Raw genomic sequence first — 20306 nt, 5'->3', positions numbered from 1 at the left:
TGAAGAATCCAGAAATTAGACTCTTTGATGATAGTTGGAAAGAATGGATCTGTGTATTGTCCAAATAATAAAAGAGACTACTATAGAACTGGAGTACCAGGTTAATGCTATTGGCCTTGGAAATAAAACTGAGATTCCCAGATAGAATTGTGTGGCATGAATAAGCTACATCATTGTTGAAGAAATACAGGAATAAGATAGAAAAAGGCAGTGAGAAACTGCCCACACCCACCCCATATCCATGGATATGGGTACTGAAAAATGAATAACATAGTTATTCACTGATATTCCTTGAAAGAGTTAGCATATTTTTCCTTTAAGTCACCCTATACTCCCTCCCTGCAGTGACTGATTTGTTAAAAGAGATGATTTAGATGCTTGTAAGAGTAGAAGTTGGTGAAGGCCAGTAGAAGGCTGGCCTTGGGAATTAGATACCTAAAAACCTAGATTCCAGTTCCGGCTCCGTCACTACCTAGCTGTTTAACCTGGAGAATTTACTTATTTGGGGGCCTTGTCTTTCTCGTCTTACTAACAGAGTGTTAGACTTTTATAGAGAGTTTCATTCTAAAATGGTATTCTTCTGCCAGTTTTATCATTCTTATAATCTGGCATCTTTTTTAAAATATTTATTTATGTATTTTTGAGAGAGAGAGAGAGAACGAATAAGCAGGACAGGAGCAGAGAGAGAGAGGAGGAGGCACAGAATCCAAAGCACGCTCCAGGCTCTGAGCTGTCAGGATGGAGCTCTCTGCGGGGCTTGAACTCATGAACCGTGAGATCATGATCTGAACTGACTGAGCCACGCAGGCACCCCTAATCTGGCATAATCTTAAGAACATTTTAATAAACTTGATCATTTTTAAAAGTCAGAGGCACTTTGGAACCTGAGAGCAAGAATGGGGTGAGGATAGGGAATGGAGTGAGAAACTGCCACTTAATAGGAAGAAAGCCTAAAACTTGCCTTCAGACTCAAACACATCTTGGGACATTGAGGAAGGGTGTCCATAAGCAGAATGGGACTTAAATTTTTGTTCTGTTTAATTATCAAGAAGGAAATTATCCTTGACTTGTGTAATTTATTTTGATATATCGTAAATTCAACCAAAAACTTTAGACTAATTGTACCTTTAAAGATTATGTCATTGTATATATAATACGGGGTAATTCCCCAACCTTGAGAAAGAAGAAGAAACTCCTTTATTGATAATTCAAATTGAATATAGACAAAACTAGTTCTACATACCTATAATTACCTTAGTCATTTGGACTGCCAAGAAGAAGCTTGCTTTAACTTGAACTACCTTAGTAAAAGGTTTTTGGTTTTTAAAGGTTTTTAACCACTATAACTGCCCAACTCTCCACTTCATTCTGTGCTGTCGAGACCCAGCCCGAATTCCCCCTCCCCCAAGTTATTGTTCTGTGATTAACAGGGAAACTTGCTAGTCCCCTTGCAATGTAAATTAACCAGATATATATTTATTCCACCTGGAGAATATTGGGATAAGTCTAAGAGAATTATTGCTATCTGATATATTGCCGTATGTGGGGGCATCTGTATTAAATCCACAAGCCACTGCAATTCTATCAGGCCACTTAAGTGACAAGTGGAGACCTGCTTCCATACTGAAGTCTGGCACAGCTAGTGTTTCTCTGAGCCAAAAAGGGCAAAGGACTTGAGCAAGAAGCCAGCGTTTTCCTGATTACAAAACTGACCACAGTTCCTCGCCAACCTGTCAGTGTGATTCTATTTTTTTCTGGTAACGCATTCTTCTTCCCAGAGAGGACTCCACTTTTTTTTTTTTTTTCCATTATGAAATGGCATTTATCACTTAAACATCAGCTTGTGCTCAGACATCAACTGGTGCAGCATGACTGCCTTTGCTAGTGATGGATAAATTTAATAATCAAGTTTTTAAAAAGCAAACCCTGATGTATAAAATCTCAACTGCATGTCTCAACTATTTAATTTTATAGAATTTGGATAGTAGTATCATTTTGGGTTTTATAAAGTGGTGGAATACCTTTAAAATAACATTTTAATAGCATGCTGATGCCAAATTTTAAAATGTAAGTACATGTTTGGGGCACCTGGGTGGCTCAGTCAGTTAAGCATCCGACTTCGGCTCAGGTCATGATCTCGCGGTTTGTGAGTTCGGGCCTCATATTGGGCTCTGTGCTGACAGGTGGGAGCCTGGAGCCTGCTTCGGATTCTGTGTCTCCCTCTCTCTCTGTCCCTCCTCCTCTCACACTCTGTCTCTCTCTCTCAAAAATAAATAAACCTCAAAAAAATGTTTAATAAAAGAATAAAATGTAAGTACATGTTTGAATTAAATAGTTTTTCAGGGCACCTGGGAGGCTGAGTCGTTTGAGCATCCGACTCTTGATTTCTGCTCAGGTCATTATCCCAGGGTTGTGAGATCAAGCCCCTTGTCGGGCTCCACACTGAGTGTGGAGCCTGCTTGGGATTCTCTCTCTCTCCCTCTGCCCCTCTCCCCTGCTCATGTACTCTCTCTCTCTCTCTCTCTTTCTCTCCCTCTCTCTCTAAAATAAAAGTAGTAATAATAATAATGAATTAAGTAGTTTTCTTCAGATAATATGGCTAGAGATTCAACCAGGAATGGGCAACTAGAAAAAAGTTTGTCCAGGTAACTTAATCTGGTCTTTCATAAGCCAGAGATGCGAAGTTTTCCATTTAAGAAGCAATTGAAAACTGAACAGTCTCTTTGCTCTGATAGCTCTAAATACTGTACAGCTCACACCCCTCACAAGACACCGAACATGTGGGTCACTGGCGAGACAGTGTGGCAATGTTTTCCTTGTAATGTACCAAGTCTTGCCAAAGCAGTGAACAACATTATGACACAACATTTGTCACAGCTGGCTCTCTAGCAGGAGAGTGCCAGCCAATTCAGGCCTGGTCCTTTGTGGGTTTATTCCCACCTCTCCCAAATATTTGGAAACCGATGTCTTAACTCATTGGTTGTGTTCACAAGTTCTACTACTGCAAGTCTTTTTCTTTTTTAACGGATTGGTCTTTTGCAAGAAATAGACAAAATATCAGTGTGAATTACAGCAAATCCCTGTTCCATGCTGTTATGGGTGAAACTCTGGGAGATTCTCTTATTGACCCAGAAAGCGATTCCTTTGCTGATACACTGTCTGCAAGCACTTCACAAGGTAAAGTCAGTTCCAGATATGGCTGTTGGGATACTTTGGGCATATATGGAATGGTAAAATTTCTCTTGTAGTTTTTTTTCCAAGCTGTATTCTAATATGAGATATGGATAGTTCAGTGTTTTAATGCTTAGTTTGCCGTGTTAGTGTTCACTTTTAAGCATCAGAACTTTAAAAAAGAAACCTAAACTAATCCATATTGTATCTCTGTGAATGGCTCCCATTTCCTGAATTGTAAGCATTAAAGGTATATTTATATTTTTAAAAATCCTATTCATTTTTATCTCCTCAGTTTATGTGTGTCTCCCAAATATACTTAACGTCTTATTAGAATACCTGAGGGGGTCCCTTTTTCCCTTGTGTAGTCTTGTATGTTACATATCTCTCCTAACTGTTTTTATCCCTCCTACAGCATTTTTATTCCTCTTAAAGTGCTCTCAGCATGTTTTTGTTCTACTTTGAAATTTTAGAAATCTGTATATTTTATCTCTCCCAAAGAATTGTAAGCTTCTGGAGTGTAGGACCAACATATATTCTTCTTTATATTTCTTAGGATACCTAACATGGTACCCAATGCTTTGTCAAATAGATTGTGGGACCTATGTCTATTCCAATTCCAAGTGTTTCATTTTACCCATAAAGAAAACAAAGTCCCTAAATGCCTATTGCATGCTAAATAATTGATTAATTACTACTTTCACTCAGATATAGAAGATTTAAGCCGATACCTCATTTTTCAAAATTCCTTTCTTGGCCATTGCAAAATGTCACGTCTTCATTTCTACAGCTCCTTCTACTGGAGTTCCTTAGCACAGCTTCTTATGTTTTGTACCGTTTCATATTTATTTCTGTATTTCTATTTGTTTTTTTTCTCATAGATGGCACATAAAAATAGATTGTGTTAGTGTGATTCATGTTTTATAATATAAATTACAATTACATTTAAGTCGCATTACAGTTAAGTCGCTTAATTGTTGAAATGAATGGCTTCACATCTTAACATTTTAATTTTTCTGGAAGCCTGAAGTTTGAATATATTAATCATAGTTTTTTTTTTAATCAAGTTGTTTAAAAATTAAGAAAAAATATTTCCGGAAATACGGTTTCATTATTTTATGGTGATTTGATTCAACACATATATATCTGTCCTCTGAGCCTCTTAAATAGGAGATTGGTTTCATTATATTATATAAAAATCTGTTTATTCTGTTTTTCTGAAAGCCACAAAAATTGTTGCTTTCTGCAGTTATTGGTTTAACCTGTATCAGGGCAGAATGTCCTAGCTATACTGTGAAATAGTTCTTGAGTAAAAATTTGATAATTTTGTCTCTTTGAAAAGAGTATGTACACCAAGAATGCAGTGCAACAAGTAGTTTTGGTTAACTGAGGACATGTACTATTCATGGTAAGGGATAGTTATGTGATTTAAGTTTTCATTCTGTACTAATCTATGTTTACACCTTGACTTTGCCCTGGGTTTAATTTTTTTGAGTCTCAGATCCCCTCCAAAAGAATAACTCAGTTATTCTTAACACTTAACATGGTACAGAATAGAACTATTAGCAATTAAGAAATTATATATTGTGCCAATAATTTAATTTTTGTTTATACGGTCTTAGATTACTTCTTATTAATGGGTTGTTTGTTAAAATGTGAATTCCTAAAGACCAAAGACCTGTGGTTGTTAACTTCTATTACATTTTGTAGATGACCACTATTTATACCACCCATGCCAAAACAAACAAACAAACAAACAAACTTGAAATTGGACATATCATCATCATTAGCTGCGGAGGCCATCAGAGATGAAACACTAGAGTTTAGGTATTTGGCTTGAATACAGTAACTAATTTAGGTGCTCCTTCTTCCTCAACATAGGCAAAGTGGGACTGGGGGTTGTTGCAAGTAGCTGTGTGCTGCTACTTTGAAGAAAAAATGGCTTGTTGAGTGTGAATGATCCAGATGTACAAGCTATATTGGTCCTATTCATGAAATTCAAAAATGTATGCAGCCACTATGCCCAAAAAGGACTCATGCATTTTTTTCCTGGGCTCCATTATCTCTGTGATTCCCCCTTTATCTTATTCCCCTGTTTTCATCATGAGCTTAAGTAACCCCAAGTAACCCCATGCTGGCCCTAAAACCATTTCCACTAGTAAAAATTGGCAAGATCGAAGGGAAGCTTCCACAAACTCAAGCTGAATGTGCCTCCTGCTTTTAGTGCCAGACTTAGTCCTGTGTGAATTCTATAATTTTAAAGTGTTGCACCAGAGCATTGAAAGATGATGACACACTTGTCCTTTGGAGCTGATTGAGCAATGGAAATATGCCTTGGAGACATGATAAATGCTGCAATAGATGATCCTTTGAAACGAGCGCCTCTCCTGAGATAGGAGTGAGTGATTGATTGCCCGCCATTTTTATTGAGGGATACTTAAACTGTGTCTGTGTGACTCCAGGCAACTGTGTATTTAGGAGCATTTAGATAGCTGACCAAAGTTTTTCACCTTCCTAGAGGTTTAAAGGGACCCCTGTAGTGTCAGGGAATGTAACTACCAGGCTTGTCTTGGCCACATACGTTCCATGTGGATTTGAGTAAGTCACTTATCCTCTCTTCCCTGTTTCTACACATAACAACAATAAATACAGGGTTTTTGCAAGGATTAAATGACACAATATTTGCGAAAGCACATCTGATGTCCTACATAGAGTTTATTGTTTTGGTGTTGGAGTATTAATCACTTGTGGATAGAATAGAAGGTTTCTAGTATCCTACATTTGAAACATTTTAAGGAATATGGGGGGAAACTGCAGAATTCTTTGTGCACCAAAATAAGTGGCAGTTTTTGAGTGAGATAAGACTTAGGCATGATTTCCCATGAGTGTCTCGATAAAGAAATGATCAAACTTAGAGAAAGCATCTTTCTGTCTTTTTTTTTTTTTTAATGGGGGAACTACCTCCCACTTTCATTAACATTTGTTTAGGAAAAGATTGAATTTCCAAAAGTTGAAATCATTCTTTGGCCCTAAATGAAAGCAGTGATTACACATTTTCTTTCAGAGACATTGAAAAACTGTCTTCGATTATAATGTTCTTTATAATGAAGATTTAGGTAATTGACACAGTTCTGAATTTCATAATCTCACATGTAATAATATTTCAGGGTCTTTTTCTAAAATTTTGCTCTCGTCCATATTAATTTTTTTCTTTAGTATGGCTCTATTTTATCATGTATTTCTTTGAATTAACTGTTCAAATCTCTTTTCTGATTACCAGGACTTAGAAGATTTAGTAGATTTCTAAACTCAGAGAATCTCCTCACTGTGTTTCAAAAACTGTCATTTCTCATGTACTTCCCCCTAAATTATGAATTGTAGGACACACCCAAAACAAGGGTAATTTGTATTAGATGTATTTTAAAATTTTTTTATTTCTTTTCCCCTGGCATCCCTAAGGAATACAACTTGTCTTTAAAGCTGTCTGACAGCAGTTATCCATCTAAACTTTGTCGCAGTGTAAAACATGGGTCATCGAATGGAAAACAATTCATAAAAAGCTCCGATAGAGGTTGTCATAGATTATCATATTTGTCAACATTCTCACTTATAACTTGAATAAAGTAACGCTGAGGGAATACTAAAATCATCATAGCCTGTTGTGAAGTGCATACTCTTTGTATCAGAGGAAATCCAAGCAGAGTAAATTTCTTCATTGTATCAGATCAGTGGAACTGACACGGGTTCTGTTATTTTAACTTCTTTTGTACACCCTTAAATTAGGCCTAAGAAAGTTGTCCAGTAAATGTCCTATGTACTTCTACTAGTGTTGAATATTTGCAAAAGTATATGTGATAGTGAATGAATCAGACTCATTCTGAATGGAACTAAGTTTCCATAAACATCTACTGGATTACCCCTTCTCATAGATGCAGTTTTGCACCTGTAACTAGTTTAGAGACACAGGAATTACATATGCATCTGATAGCAACTGCTGTCCAACTCCAGTAACCTCAGAATTAAGATCATGTGGCTATTTGAGTACACAGTTTTTTAGACCCATGTAATTTTTATCAGGGTAAGAGATTTGCCAACACAAGATTGAGATTCCCACAAGTGGAGAATGGTTTACATTATAAAGTAAATTTAAAACAGTCAACTGCCAATTACCTACATGTATCATTATCCCTTATTCCCTCATGCCAGAGTTCCTGTACAGCCTTTTAGCTGACTTTCTAAATGAGAAACTTCAGCTATCCAATCTAATCTGCCAGATAAGTGGTCCTCAGAGCCTATCAGACTTCTAATACGTATTGAGCGCCTACTACATACAAGTAGTGCACCATCGTGAACAATGTGATTTCTAAACACCTCTGCCTGGCTCTCAAAGCCTTTTATACTCTGTTTCCACTTTGTATATTTTATTTCCCTCCACACCCCAGAGATTGGTTTGCCTTGCTGTACTTGGGCTAATCACATTGTCCTAAGAATAAGCCAGACTCACTCTTGCCTCCAAGCCTACCACATCCTGGAATGCCTTTCCTAATACTTCCATCATTTCAAATCCTCCCTATCTTTCAAGGTCAGGTTCAAGTAACCTTTATGCCATGAAGCCTTTTCTTAATTCGTTATTGTTTTGTTGTTGTTGTCATTTAATTTTTTTTTAAGTTTATTTGTTTTTGAGAGAGAGAGAGACAGAGTGCAAGCAGGGGAGGGGCAGAAAGAGAGGGAGACACAGAATCCAAAGCAGGCTCCAGGCTCCAGGCTCCGAGCTGTCAGCACAGAGTCCTATGCGGGGCTTGAACCCACAAACCATGAGATCATGACCTGAGCTGAAGTCGGATGCTTTCCCGACTGAGCCACCCAGACACCTTTTAATACATTTATGTTAATTGTTCTCTCTCTCCTCTAAACTGAAAATATGTTCAGAATATATCTCCTCTCCCTCCTCCACTGCTAACACCCTAACCCAAGCCATTGTCTCTTGCCTGGATTGCTATCCCACTCTTTGACAGGTTGTCCTGCCTCTGCCCTCACCTCCCAACTGCTTAGCCTCAACCCATCATGCAGAGGGATCACCTTAAAATATAAGTCAGATCTGTCAGTCAGCTCACAACCCAGCAGCAGTTCCTCACATCATTTAGGATGAAATCCGAGTCTGCCTCCACCCCAACCCCACCCTGGTCAACATATCTGTCCTTTCCTCACTCAGCTCCAGCCACACTGGCCTCCTCACTGTTCCTCCCACATTCCAGACATGCCCCTGCTTTAGTGCTTTTGCTCTAGTTCTTGCTCCTTCCTTGAACCCTCATTCTCTGACATCTTCTCTTGTCAGCTCCTTCTAATCTTGGCTCAGATATCACTTCTGGTAAGGACTGCCTCTACCCCCACTGTTGAATTCTCTGTCCTCCCCACCATCCTTCCCCTTCCCCTTGCTCGGTATTCTTATTTCTAAAGCACTCATCATCTTCTAACATACCATATAATTTACTCATTTATTGTATTTATTGTTTATTGCCCAGGTTCTCACACTAACATATTAACATATTAACTAACATATTAACTAACATATGAAGGCAAGAGTCTTTGTCTTGTTGGCTCACTCGCTGATATATCCCAAATGGCTAAGACATGTTCGGTAGATGGCCGGGCTCATTAATACTTGTTAAAATAAAAAAACAAAACCCTCTATGTTGATCGGTATCACACTATTTAGCCTTTAATTGAAGACTGCCTGATACTATTTTCTGCTTTATACATTCCCCTAGTCCAAATTATATAGTCATTGAAGATAAGACTCATGTTTTATTATCTTCTTTATTCCACAAGTATCTAACATATAATAGGTATCTAATAAACTCATTGTTGACTTATTAGTACCAAGTTGATCTGCTGCTGTAGCTTACCAGCTCCTGCACTCAGACACTGGAATATGTTCAGGAAGTAAAAACAAAAGTTTAGTGTACATGCCAACATATTATTCTAAAATCCATGCTAATATAAACAAACCAACAACATTATATATGTTAACAACCAGGTACAAATACATTTTGAATTCCCTATTATGCAGTGATTTGCATCATGTGGCTCTGTTGGTTTGAATTATCATTAGTTGAATATCATGTGAATATTTGAATATCATAGGTTTGTGAATTATCCAAATGCCTGACTTCTTTTGCAGTCCTGCCTACCTTTTGATACATCCAGTATTCATTTGGCTTTCAGGAGACCTATTTGCTAGCAGTGCTAAAAAAAGCAACATATTTGATTAACCAATATCCAGTATGTAAAGCAGTTAGCATAGTGCCTGATATGTAATAGGTGTCCAAAAAATTTAGTTTTGTCTTCTCACCCCTAAAATGGAAGTTACAACTTGGGGATAATACAGATTTTCATTATCCATGTTATCAAAAATTTTGTTACCATGATTAATTAAGTCAGACTTACTGTTTACTCGCTTACAATCTTTTCCTTGGCAGTTTTCCCCCCCAGAATATTTAGGTATTATCTGATAGATACATATTATTAATCACAGTTCCAGAAGAAAGAAGCCCTGGTTCAATTTCTTGTTTGGCAAAGAGCCAATGGCAAAATTGTTTCAACAAAGAGCAACAGTTGAAATACGCTTCTGTCTTTCTCAGGTTCCAGACATGTAAACACCATGGCTCACCTTACTTCTTCTCAATTAAGTCACTTCTTTTGGAAAAAGTGAAACATTCATTATTCTTATTTTTGACTTTATATTAGCAGTTGAATATTTTTTTGGCAATTGAAGATTTTTAACATGAGATTGTTGGATATTACTTTACTGTTGTCTCATGCTTTACCTAAAACCCTGATTTTAGTTTTTAAAATTTTAAACCTGTTATATAGACTGTCTGGGAAAGTTAGCTTAATTGACTAAAATATGATCCTAATAAGAACCAAACTTGTCAGTTTGATGTGAGTATGGCCAGATTTACATAGAAATCTCTGCCATTTACAAAGAAGTCTCTTTGCCATTGATATAACCACATTTCTAGCCATTTATAAGATACAAACAATTGGCCTAGGAGAAATTGATCCAGTTTGCAAGCATATGTCCTAATGAAAATTTAATCATGTTTGATATCATATACATTTAGTTACTTTGCTTAAGGAAACCCAGGTAATCTAAGGGACATACTGTATGATAGAAGCAAGTGTCTTTTCCTTGGAATATATTTATCAATAATAATGCAAATCTTAATCCTCCCCCTGGGTCATCATAATTCAAAACACATCTCTACCATGAAGTTATCCCAGATTAGTTCAGAACATGTTAGTCTCTTTCTACTCTACATTTCTAAGGCACTTATTGTCTCTATCACTGGTTTGGTCTCTATACTGCCTTCTCTTATAAACATCGTTCACCTTGGTAAGCTTCTCAAGGTCAAGAACTACATTATAATGTATTTCTTCTAAGTCCTGAAAAATACCTTGCATATAGTATTAGGTAATTGGTTATCTTGATTTGAGATAGTTTGCGTTTTATATTACTGACTGAGCATGTATTGAGATTAAGATATTGAGAAAGGAAAATACCAAAGAAAAGTAAAACAAGGAGAGGCTTTGGGAAGAGAAATACTGTACTAAAATGTTATGATAACTCTTCTAAGAAAAAAAGTTTATGGAATAAATTGTTGATACAAAGAAGAGTTAGATAATTACCATAAAACTGGTAGCTTGGATTTAAGCCACTGACTTTATTTAATTTAAATAGAATGTCTCAAAAGACAACTAATCCAAAAGTGTTAACTTCCCAAATATAGAACACCTGATGTAGGCATTAATATTTGTGAAAAGATTCCCTGCGTTTAAAAAAAATACAGGGTTCTTGTAAAGTAGAATAGGCCTTGCATATAAGCCAGGCGTATCTAAAGCAAAAACAGGGGCACTGGGGTGGCCTAGTCACTTAAGAGTTCAACTCTTGGTTTCGGGTCATGGTTCATGAGAAAAGAGCCCCACATGAAGCTCTGCACTGACAGCATGGAGCTTGTTTGGGATTCTCTCTTTCTCCCTTTCTTCTGCCTCTCCATCACTCATTCTTTCTCTCTTTCTCAAAATAAATAAATAAACTTCTAAAAAAATAAAGCGAAAACATAACTTTTAATACTCTTTAGGATAAAATGTGCACCCTTTGAATTTTTACCTTACCTGTCTCTGCTGATTTGAGAACCTTAGCTGAATATGTATTTAGCCTATATTATACAATGAAGCCAGTTAGAAAAATAGGTAGTTTATTAAGACTGATTTTAGAGGGGGCGCCTGGGTGGCGCAGTCGGTTAAGCGTCCGACTTCAGCCAGGTCACGATCTTGCGGTCCGTGAGTTCGAGCCCCGCATCGGGCTCTGGGCTGACGGCTCAGAGCCTGGAGCCTGTTTCCGATTCTGTGTCTCCCTCTCTCTCTGCCCCTCCCCCATTCATGCTCTGTCTCTCTCTGTCCCAAAAATAAATAAACGTTGAAAAAAAATAAATAAAAAGAAGACTGATTTTAATACCATTTTATAACTTCTGAATTTAGAAAAATTCTTAAATACACTAAAAATTCTATAACAATACTTTTAACACAAATGAAAGAGTTTTTGTTGGCTTATGTATGTGGTCTGCATGTTTTTTTCTATCAACTCCTACTCCCAAGACCATCTCTCATATTTAAGCTTTTTACCGAAGTATAACATACATAGAGAAAAGTATGTAAATCATTTTCACAAATGAACAAATGTGTAATTCACACTCAGATAAAGAAATAGAACAATACCAGCCCTCTGGAAACCTTCTGACTATTCTAATTTCTAACCCATGGATCAGTTTGCTGTTTTGGGATTTTATATGAATAAGTCATACATTGTTTACTCTTCTGTGTCTGGATTCCTTTGCTCAGTATTTGTTTGATAGTCACATTACTGAATATAATTCCACTTCATTCTTATTACTGTATTTCATTGTGTGAATATATCAAAGTATATTTATATGTCCTGTTGAGGGGCATTCAGGTAGTTTTCGTTATTTCAAATAGTACAACTATGAATATTCTCATGTAGGTCTTTCAGTGAACAAGGGTACACATTTCTGTTAGATGTATATGTAGGCTATACGATGTGTTCAGCTTTAAGAGACACTACCAGACAGTTTTGAACATGGCTGTACCATTTATACTTCCCCCAGAAGTGTCTGAGTGTTCCACTTGGTCCACATCTTTACTGGTACTTGACATTTTCTATCTTTTTCATTTTAGCCATTCTGGCACCTTTATGGTAGCATCACATTGTAATGTTTATTTCCCTTTTTCTGATAACTAACAAGTTAAGCACTTAAAAATATATATTTATTATCTGTTTAGCTCTACTTTTTTTGTGAACTGCTTGTTCAGGTCTTTTGCCCATTTTTACATTGGGTACTTTACGTATGAGTTCTTTTTTTTTTTTTTTTAATGTTTATTTATTCTTGAGACAGAGACAGCACGTGAACAGGGAGGGGCAGAGAGAGAGGGAGACACAGAATCCGAAACAGGCTCCAGGCTCTGAGCTGTCAGCACAGAGCCTGACGCGGGGCTTGAACCCACGAGCCGTGATATCATGACCTGAGGTGAAGTCGGACGCTTAACCGACTGAGCCACCCAGGTGTCCCGGAGTTCTAAAGCATACTTTTGTCAAATATACCTATTGCAGATATCTTCTCCCATGTGTTGCTTTTTCATTTGCTTAATAAGAAGTTTTAATCTTAAATATAATCAAGATTATCTAATTTTTCTTTTATAATCTGTGCTTTTTATATCCTGTCAAAGAAATTTTTGCCTACTCCAAGGTTGATGAAGTGTTACTTGAGTTTTTGTTTTAAAAACTCTTTTGTTTTATATTTCACATTTAGATCTGCAATCCACATGGAATTGATTTTTGCATATGTTGTAAGGTAGAGGGTGATTCACTTTTTTCCATATGGATATACAGTTGACTTCATTTATTGACAACATGTTCCTTTTCCCCACTACACTGCAGTAACATTTTGGTCATAACCTAAGTGACCATATACATGTGGGATTGATTGTGGACTTGCTCTCCTGTTGCATTGGTCTATTTTTCATTTTGTGCCAATTAATGTATTATCTTAATTTACTCTAGTTTTATAATTGGGTTTAATATTTGGTAGTAAAATCCTCCAGCGCTGTTCTTTTCTTCAAGATTACCTTGGCTATTCTTGGCTCTTTGAATTTCCATATAAATTTTAGACTAAACATGTCAGTTTCTACACCAAAATGCTAATATTTTGATTAGAATTCTTCTGAATCTAGGGGTGCCTTGGTGGCTCTGTTGGTTAAGCGTCCAACTTCGGCTCAGGTCATGATCTCACGGTTCATGGGTTAGAGCCCTGCATCAGGCTCTAAGCTGATAACTCAGAGCCTGGAGCCTGCTTCAGATTCTGTGTCTCCCTGTCTCACTCTGTCCCTCCCCTGTTTGTACCCTCGCTCTCTGTCTCTCTGTCTCTCTGTCTCTCTGTCTCTCTCAATCTCAAAAATGAATAAATAAACATTATAAAAATTTTTTCTGACTCTAGATAAATATGGAGAGAATTGACAGCTTTATAATATTGAATATTCCAGTCCCTGAACACAGTATATCCTTTCATTTATTTAGATACTTTTTTGTAAATAATAGTCTTGAGTTTTGATTATAGCAGTCTTACACATATTTTGCTAGATTTTTCCCCCTAGGTATTTGATGTTTTTGATGTTATTGTAAAAATCATTTTAAAATGTCATTTTCCATTTGTTGCTGGCTTATAAAAATACAGTTCATTTTTGAATATTGATTGACCTTATATCCAGCAACTTTTCTAAATTCTCTTATTAACTGTAATGGTTTAACTTTTTTATACACACAATCATGTCATCTGTGAGTAATGTTAGTTTTTTTTTTCTTGTCTAATCCTTGCTGTTGTTTTTTTCCCCGTTTCATTGGATAGGATTTCCAGTACACTGTTGAATAGAAGCAGTGATAGCTAGTGTGCTTATCTCATTCCTGATCTCAAAGGAAAACTTTACATATTTCACCATCAAGTATGATGGCTACTTTAGGTTTTTGTTTGTTTGTTGTTTACAGATGTTCTTTATCAGATTAATGAAGTTACCTTTTCTTCCTAGTTAAGAGATTTTAAAAATCATGAATGAGTTTTGAATTGTGTAAAATGCTTTCATATAGAATATGTTTAATAATGCTATAATAGCTAGGAGGAGTATTTAAACATGAAAATATTTACTATTTTTACTGTTACATTTTACTATATACTATTATATACTACTATATACTACTATGGCTATTTTAATATCACATTGTAATATTTTTTAAGATAATATATAGTATAGCTAGTGAAAATCTGCAAATCAGCCCATAACCACTGGAAATCTGGCTACATCTGTTTTGACACTTTTGTTCTCATGTTTGTTTAGCTTATGACTATTGTCTTCTCATTAAGGGTGCTTGGCACAGTAAATTAAAAACAAGAGTACACAGAAGCATAGTGTATCACATCATTTTGCCAGACTAAACAACTCTAAGTAAGACAATGCCTTCCCACTCTGATAATTTCAGGCTATTAGAGATGCTTCAGTAGTAAAGCATTATTTAAAACCGCTACAACTCTTATCTTTTCCTGGTTGCAGGAGGACCCTTTACAAGATTGGAGAGGTGAACAAAGCAAAGAGAAATAGTACTCTGGCAGATCTTTGGTGGTCCCTCCTTTCTGGGTAGTTAACAAACTCCTGGACTCCCTTAATTTTTTCTTTTCCACTCAGTGTCCTCTCTCCTATTTTCATTCCCTTCTCACTACAAAGCCAAAACCAAAATGTGTCAAAGGAGCAAGCAGGAGAGAACATTCCGATTTTTTTTTTCTGACCTCCATATTGTTCCTTCACTTGCTGCTCATACGTGTTTAGTAAAGTAGGAATTTCAGCTAAACCATAGTAATAACTAACTGTTCAACAGACGTAGCTTTACTGTGGATTAGATTACTAGTAAGTCTCCCTTTAGAAACACGTGAAGGTAGTTTTAGTAAAAGACCCAAGCTTGAGTTAGTTTGACCATGATGAAAACGAGGACATGAATCTCCAGCTCAGGAAGCAGAAGAAAAGATGGTCACGGATGAAGGCATGATCCTGTTATCTTTCCTGTCTCCTGATACCTCAGGATTGGATTAAGCAAGCTATATAAATAAGATGTGGCCCAGGCAAAAGAAAATGAACTCTTGAAAAACTTAAGTGAATGTGTCCTTGTCTAAAAGTTGGTGAAAAGTGCTTTGTTGATCTGAATGTAAAAATTTGCTATGAGACCTTCTGGCTCATTATAAAGAAAAGTGCATATATGGTTACATACTGGAATGCTTCAACCTCTGCCAAGGTTCCCAGTGGGAGTATCAACAGGGAACCAGACCACAGAAGCATTGCATTTGGGTTTTAGTCTAAGTAGAGAACAGAATGAAAATATATTTTCTTGGGGCACCTGGGTGGTTCATTGAGTTGAGTGTCCAACTCTTGATTTTGGCTCAGGTCCTGATTCTAGAGTTGTGGGATTGAGCCCCACATCAAGCTCTGCTCTATGCATGGAGCCTGCTTAAGATTCTCTCTCTCTCTCTCTCTCTCTCTCTCTCTCTCCCCCTCTCTCCCTCTCTCCCTCCCTCCCTCCCTCCCTCCCTCCCTCTCTCCCCCTCTCCCTCTGTCTTTCCTCCGCTCACACATGCACGCACACACACACACACACACACACTCTCTCTCTCTCTAAAATACATTTTTTTTTTAAATAAATTTTCTTACTTTGAAGGAACAAATGACACAGCAGGTAATCCATTTCTAATCCTTTTAATTCATGGTGTACAAAATAAGAGGTTCTCTGTTCAGAGAAACCCAAACAGGATTCAGACCCTAGTACCTATTACCTGTTGACATCAGGCAAAGCAATTAACCCCTTTCTGTCTAATGTTTTCAATCTGTTGGGTGGTGATAATAGTATTATATAACCCATAGGACTATTTATAGATTTAAATTATATATATATGTATACATTTATAAATTTTACACATAAACATTTAATAAATTATAAATTACATATATAATGTTTTTAAGGTACAGTGCCTGTCATGTAAGTACTTCAGAAGTATTAGCTATTATTAAATTTTACTTTTTCCTGCTTTACTGATCAAAATCAGTGATACCAGTGAAGGAAAAGAAATGAATTGATAGAATTTGTTTTTTAAATGCTTGAGCCAGAAGGACAGTCAACTATTGATCAAGTACAAAAAATATTTTATGATTTTCCTTTATTTTACTTGATACTACATTAAAATTTTCTCTACTTTTCCAGGTTTTATTGTATGATAATTCCTTTTAGGAAGACTGAGAAATAGGCAAGGAGTATATTTATTCCCTCTGTTCAGTGATACTACAATTAAAAGATATTTAACTTAATTTTTACTTATATGAAAGTAATACTTGTACCCAGTTTTCAAAGTCAGGATAAAGCTTCTCATGAAGAACAGTGACCCTCAGTCTCACACCCAGTTCCCATTCCTCAGAAGTAAATTTTACTTCTTTTAAACATTTCTCCTGGAACTTACCTCTATGTCTTTAAAATAACATGCTTATGCTGCTAATTTTAAAAATTGTATTCATTACCCACTGACTTCCTACAATGGAAGATAAGAGGTTAGCCCTTTATCACCACACCCCTTTTCCCAAAACACAAACTTCTTCCCCCCAATCATGACCCCCCCCCCCATCTTCATGATACAGCTATTTGTAATTGTAAGTGAAATCAGTTGTCCGTGTCTGCATCATCTTAGCTTTGGAAATACTGCTTCCAGTTGAACCAGGCACGGTATACTACAATTGTTTCAGATCCTGAAGAGCTGTTTATTTTTCTGAAGTTAACTTTTTTTTTTAACTCGAAACTTTTTGCTCATTTTTGCTGTTCCTTTTCCACATGTTAGGTATTCTCAAACTCTCTGACAGTAATAAGAACTCTAAATGGTCATATATATCAGGGATTCTGATTTCCTGGGTGATGTCACATGGCTTTCTTCACTTTCCTGTTCTCTTCCTTCCAGGCTGCTCGAGAACTATTGTCCTGTGGTCTTCCCTTTCACTCCTCTCTGGTATTTAGGGCCTTTGTTTCCTGGATCCCATATTTTCTTTTTGTTGTGGTGTGAAACTAGAAAGAGTACATGGTGGGGGGTTTCTTTTTTTGAGGACTGATATTTCTGAAAATGTATAAAATTCCAAGTTGGAAATAATTTTTTCTTTGAATTTTGAAGACTTTGCTCTGTTGATTTTCCGGCTTCCAGTATTGTGTTCAGCAGTTCACTATCATTCTGGTTCCTGATCCTTTATATGGGACTTTTTTTCTGTCTGGTAGCTTTTAGGATGGTGTCTATAAAAAAGAGCATTAGTCTTTTTATTTTTTTTTTAAGTTTATTTTGAATGAGAGAGAGAAGGGCTGAGAGAGAGAGAGAGAGAGAGAGAGAGAGAGAGAGAGAGAGAATCCCAAGCAGGCTCCACGTTATCAGCACACAGACTGACACAGGGCTTAAACCCACAAACTGTGAGATCATGACCTGAGCTAAAATCAAGAGTCAGTCACTTAACCAAATGAGCCACCCAGGCACGCGGAGCATTAGTCTTTTTAGTGATTCCTTTCTGCGTGGCTTAACTAAGAAGTCCTTTCTCTCTTGGGTATTGTTGTTCCTTGTTTTTTGTTTTTGTTTGTTTTTAAAATTTTTTTAATGTTTTTTTTTTTTTGAAAGAGACAGACAGACTGTGAGGAGGGGAGAGGCAGAGAGAGAGAGCGAGACACAGAATCTAAAGCAGGGTCCAGGCTCTGAGCTGTCAACACAGAGCCCAAGGAAGGGCTTGAACTCACGAACCACAAGATCATGACTTAAGCCAAAGTTGTTGGATGCTTAACCAACTGAGCCACCCAGGTACCCCTGGATTTTATTGTTTTAGCCAATGTAAATCCTTGCCTTGGTTACTCTAAAGTTAAAGAAAACGTGAGGGACAGCTTGATAACAGTTTTCAAGTACAAGTACAAATACGCAGAGAATGGTAACTATGTGTGTTTAGAAGCGGGGGGCGGGGGGGGAGTTACAAACTCCAACATAGGTTATACCATCACTTCCCAAACTATTCCATCAAATGTGAGGCTCCTCAGATGTTGCATACTGTGCCTTTCTTCTCCTTTGTACGTTCTTATGAATTATTAGCATATGAGCCTTAAGAAGTTCTGCATAAACCTGTTTAACCTTGCATGACCTAGCATTTCCGAAATTTATTTGCTTACCGAATTTTTCTTTTTAATTATTTTAAAAGGAACATCATTAACATATGTATAACACAGTTGGAGAAATGCCAGGTAAGACCTAGACTTTCCTGGCTACAAAAGAGCAATTAAGCATTGGAATGAGTAACTGAGAGAAGCTGTGGACTCCTTTTCCAGAGGTCTTTAAAACAGGACATCTGTTGAAGGCGTAGTCCTGTTTGAACAATAGGACTTTGCTAGTGTTTCTTCCTCTTCCTGTCCCCTAGTGGTAGCTTTGGAGGCCATGAGCCCACCTTTTACATGATTCTAGTACTGTGGTTCCTGATATGTATAAGAATGACTGCTACTACTAATAATTATATTTATTGAGAACTTAACTGTCTGGCCCTATGTTAGGTGCTTTACACATAGTCACTAATTTAATCTTTGTAACAACTCCATGAGGTAGGCAATATTCTTTTATAGATGGGTTAATTAGGGATAAAGAGACACAAAACTGACACAGCAATAGGTCAAGATTGAAGCCCAGAGCATCTCACATGATAACTGGCTCATTTACCTCCATTGTTAATGTTCAGAACAGCAGCCTGCAAAAAATAAATAAGTAACTTATGTGTGCTTGTATTTTTTATGTAAAAACTTGGACTTATCTGTGCTCACTCTATTAAATTATTCCCTAAACCTTTTGATGAATTCAGAGTTTATTAATTTTTGTTAGGAACAAATTCCGTTACAGATGATTTTACTCTAATTTGCCATCCAGTTGCATGAGACTTCTTGCCTTCATAAATTTGATGTTGTTCCTATATATAAAGACCCCCAAAAATCTGGATCTGTGAAAATTGGGACAATCCTTAAAAAGCCCCATTTTCAACATATTCACATATAGTAACACCTTTGTAATGTGGTGTAGAGAACACTAGGGTAGGAGGCAGAAAACCTGGATTCTCACATGGTCAGCTATGTGCTATGTGCTGTGGGCAAATCACTTTCTCTCATTGTCCTAATCTGTCAAATGAGGGACTTTGAGTATCTCAGAGGCCTTTTCCACTCTAATATTTCAAGATGATTTTTGTCTCTGGGTATCAGCTATCATAATGGGAGAAGACTTAAATTAGAAACTTCCCAGGTCAGTTTACACCACAGAATGATTTGCATGAACCAATGGGAGGGGCTGGATAAATAAGCCAGAGCCATCCTGCTGAGTACTATATTAGAAGAGATTGAAAAAAATTAGTGACTTAAATGTCTCTTTAAGGTCACCTCCAACAAGGCTACTGAATTTTAGAGAATCTATGGAAGTCTTTCTCTTTTTTAGTATATGTGCTGCCCAAGCGAGCACAACACCTTTCTCTAAAGTTAAGTTTTATTTGATAATAAATAGGGGATAGTATATCCCCAACCCTCTGTACTGGCACATCCTAGGTGTTCACTGAAGGCTTGTGGAAATTAATTGTTTTTTAGGATAGAACAGTAGGATCAGAAAGAGAATTTGTTTTTCTAACCAGTTTAGAAAGTTAAGAAAAAAAAAGTTTAGAAGGTGAAGTGTGCAGGCTGTGGCATTTTCAACCATCTGGGTTCATTATTCACCTTTACTACTTAGTAACTGTGTGTTCTTCAGCAAGTTTGATACTTCCATGTCTCACTTTCCCCTTTTCTAAAGAGAATTATGAGTGTACCTGCCTCGTGGGGTTGTTGTGAGGATTAAATAAACATGGTCCAAGTGTTGTATTTGGCACAATACTTAGGAAAGATTTAGCATTCTGTTAGTATTAGCTAATGTAATTAGCTAATGTATTAAGGAGATGCAGTG

At 36.8% G+C, this 20306-nt stretch overlaps 1 protein-coding gene across 5 annotated transcripts in view; it reads left to right on the top strand.

Moving 5' to 3' along the window:
- Positions 1–20306, top strand: part of PPARG (peroxisome proliferator activated receptor gamma) — a 137335-nt gene that overhangs the window by 59116 nt on the left and 57913 nt on the right. The window contains exon 1 of one of the 5 annotated variants that reach the window (XM_040491939.1): positions 3000–3177. The exons of the other annotated variants lie outside the window; for them this stretch is intronic. Within the exon in view, the coding sequence (XP_040347873.1) occupies positions 3096–3177 (82 nt within the window). The 5' untranslated portion in view covers positions 3000–3095. Of the gene's footprint in view, positions 1–2999; positions 3178–20306 lie in introns of those variants that run through there. 5 annotated transcript variants of the gene reach the window in all.

Source organism: Herpailurus yagouaroundi, unplaced genomic scaffold (assembly GCF_014898765.1).
Source record: "Herpailurus yagouaroundi ecotype Mexico unplaced genomic scaffold, PumYag 183, whole genome shotgun sequence".
Classification (NCBI taxonomy): Eukaryota; Metazoa; Chordata; class Mammalia; order Carnivora; family Felidae; genus Herpailurus; species Herpailurus yagouaroundi.
Note: the sequence above shows the minus strand (reverse complement) of the source record. Positions and strands in the feature narration are given on the sequence as shown.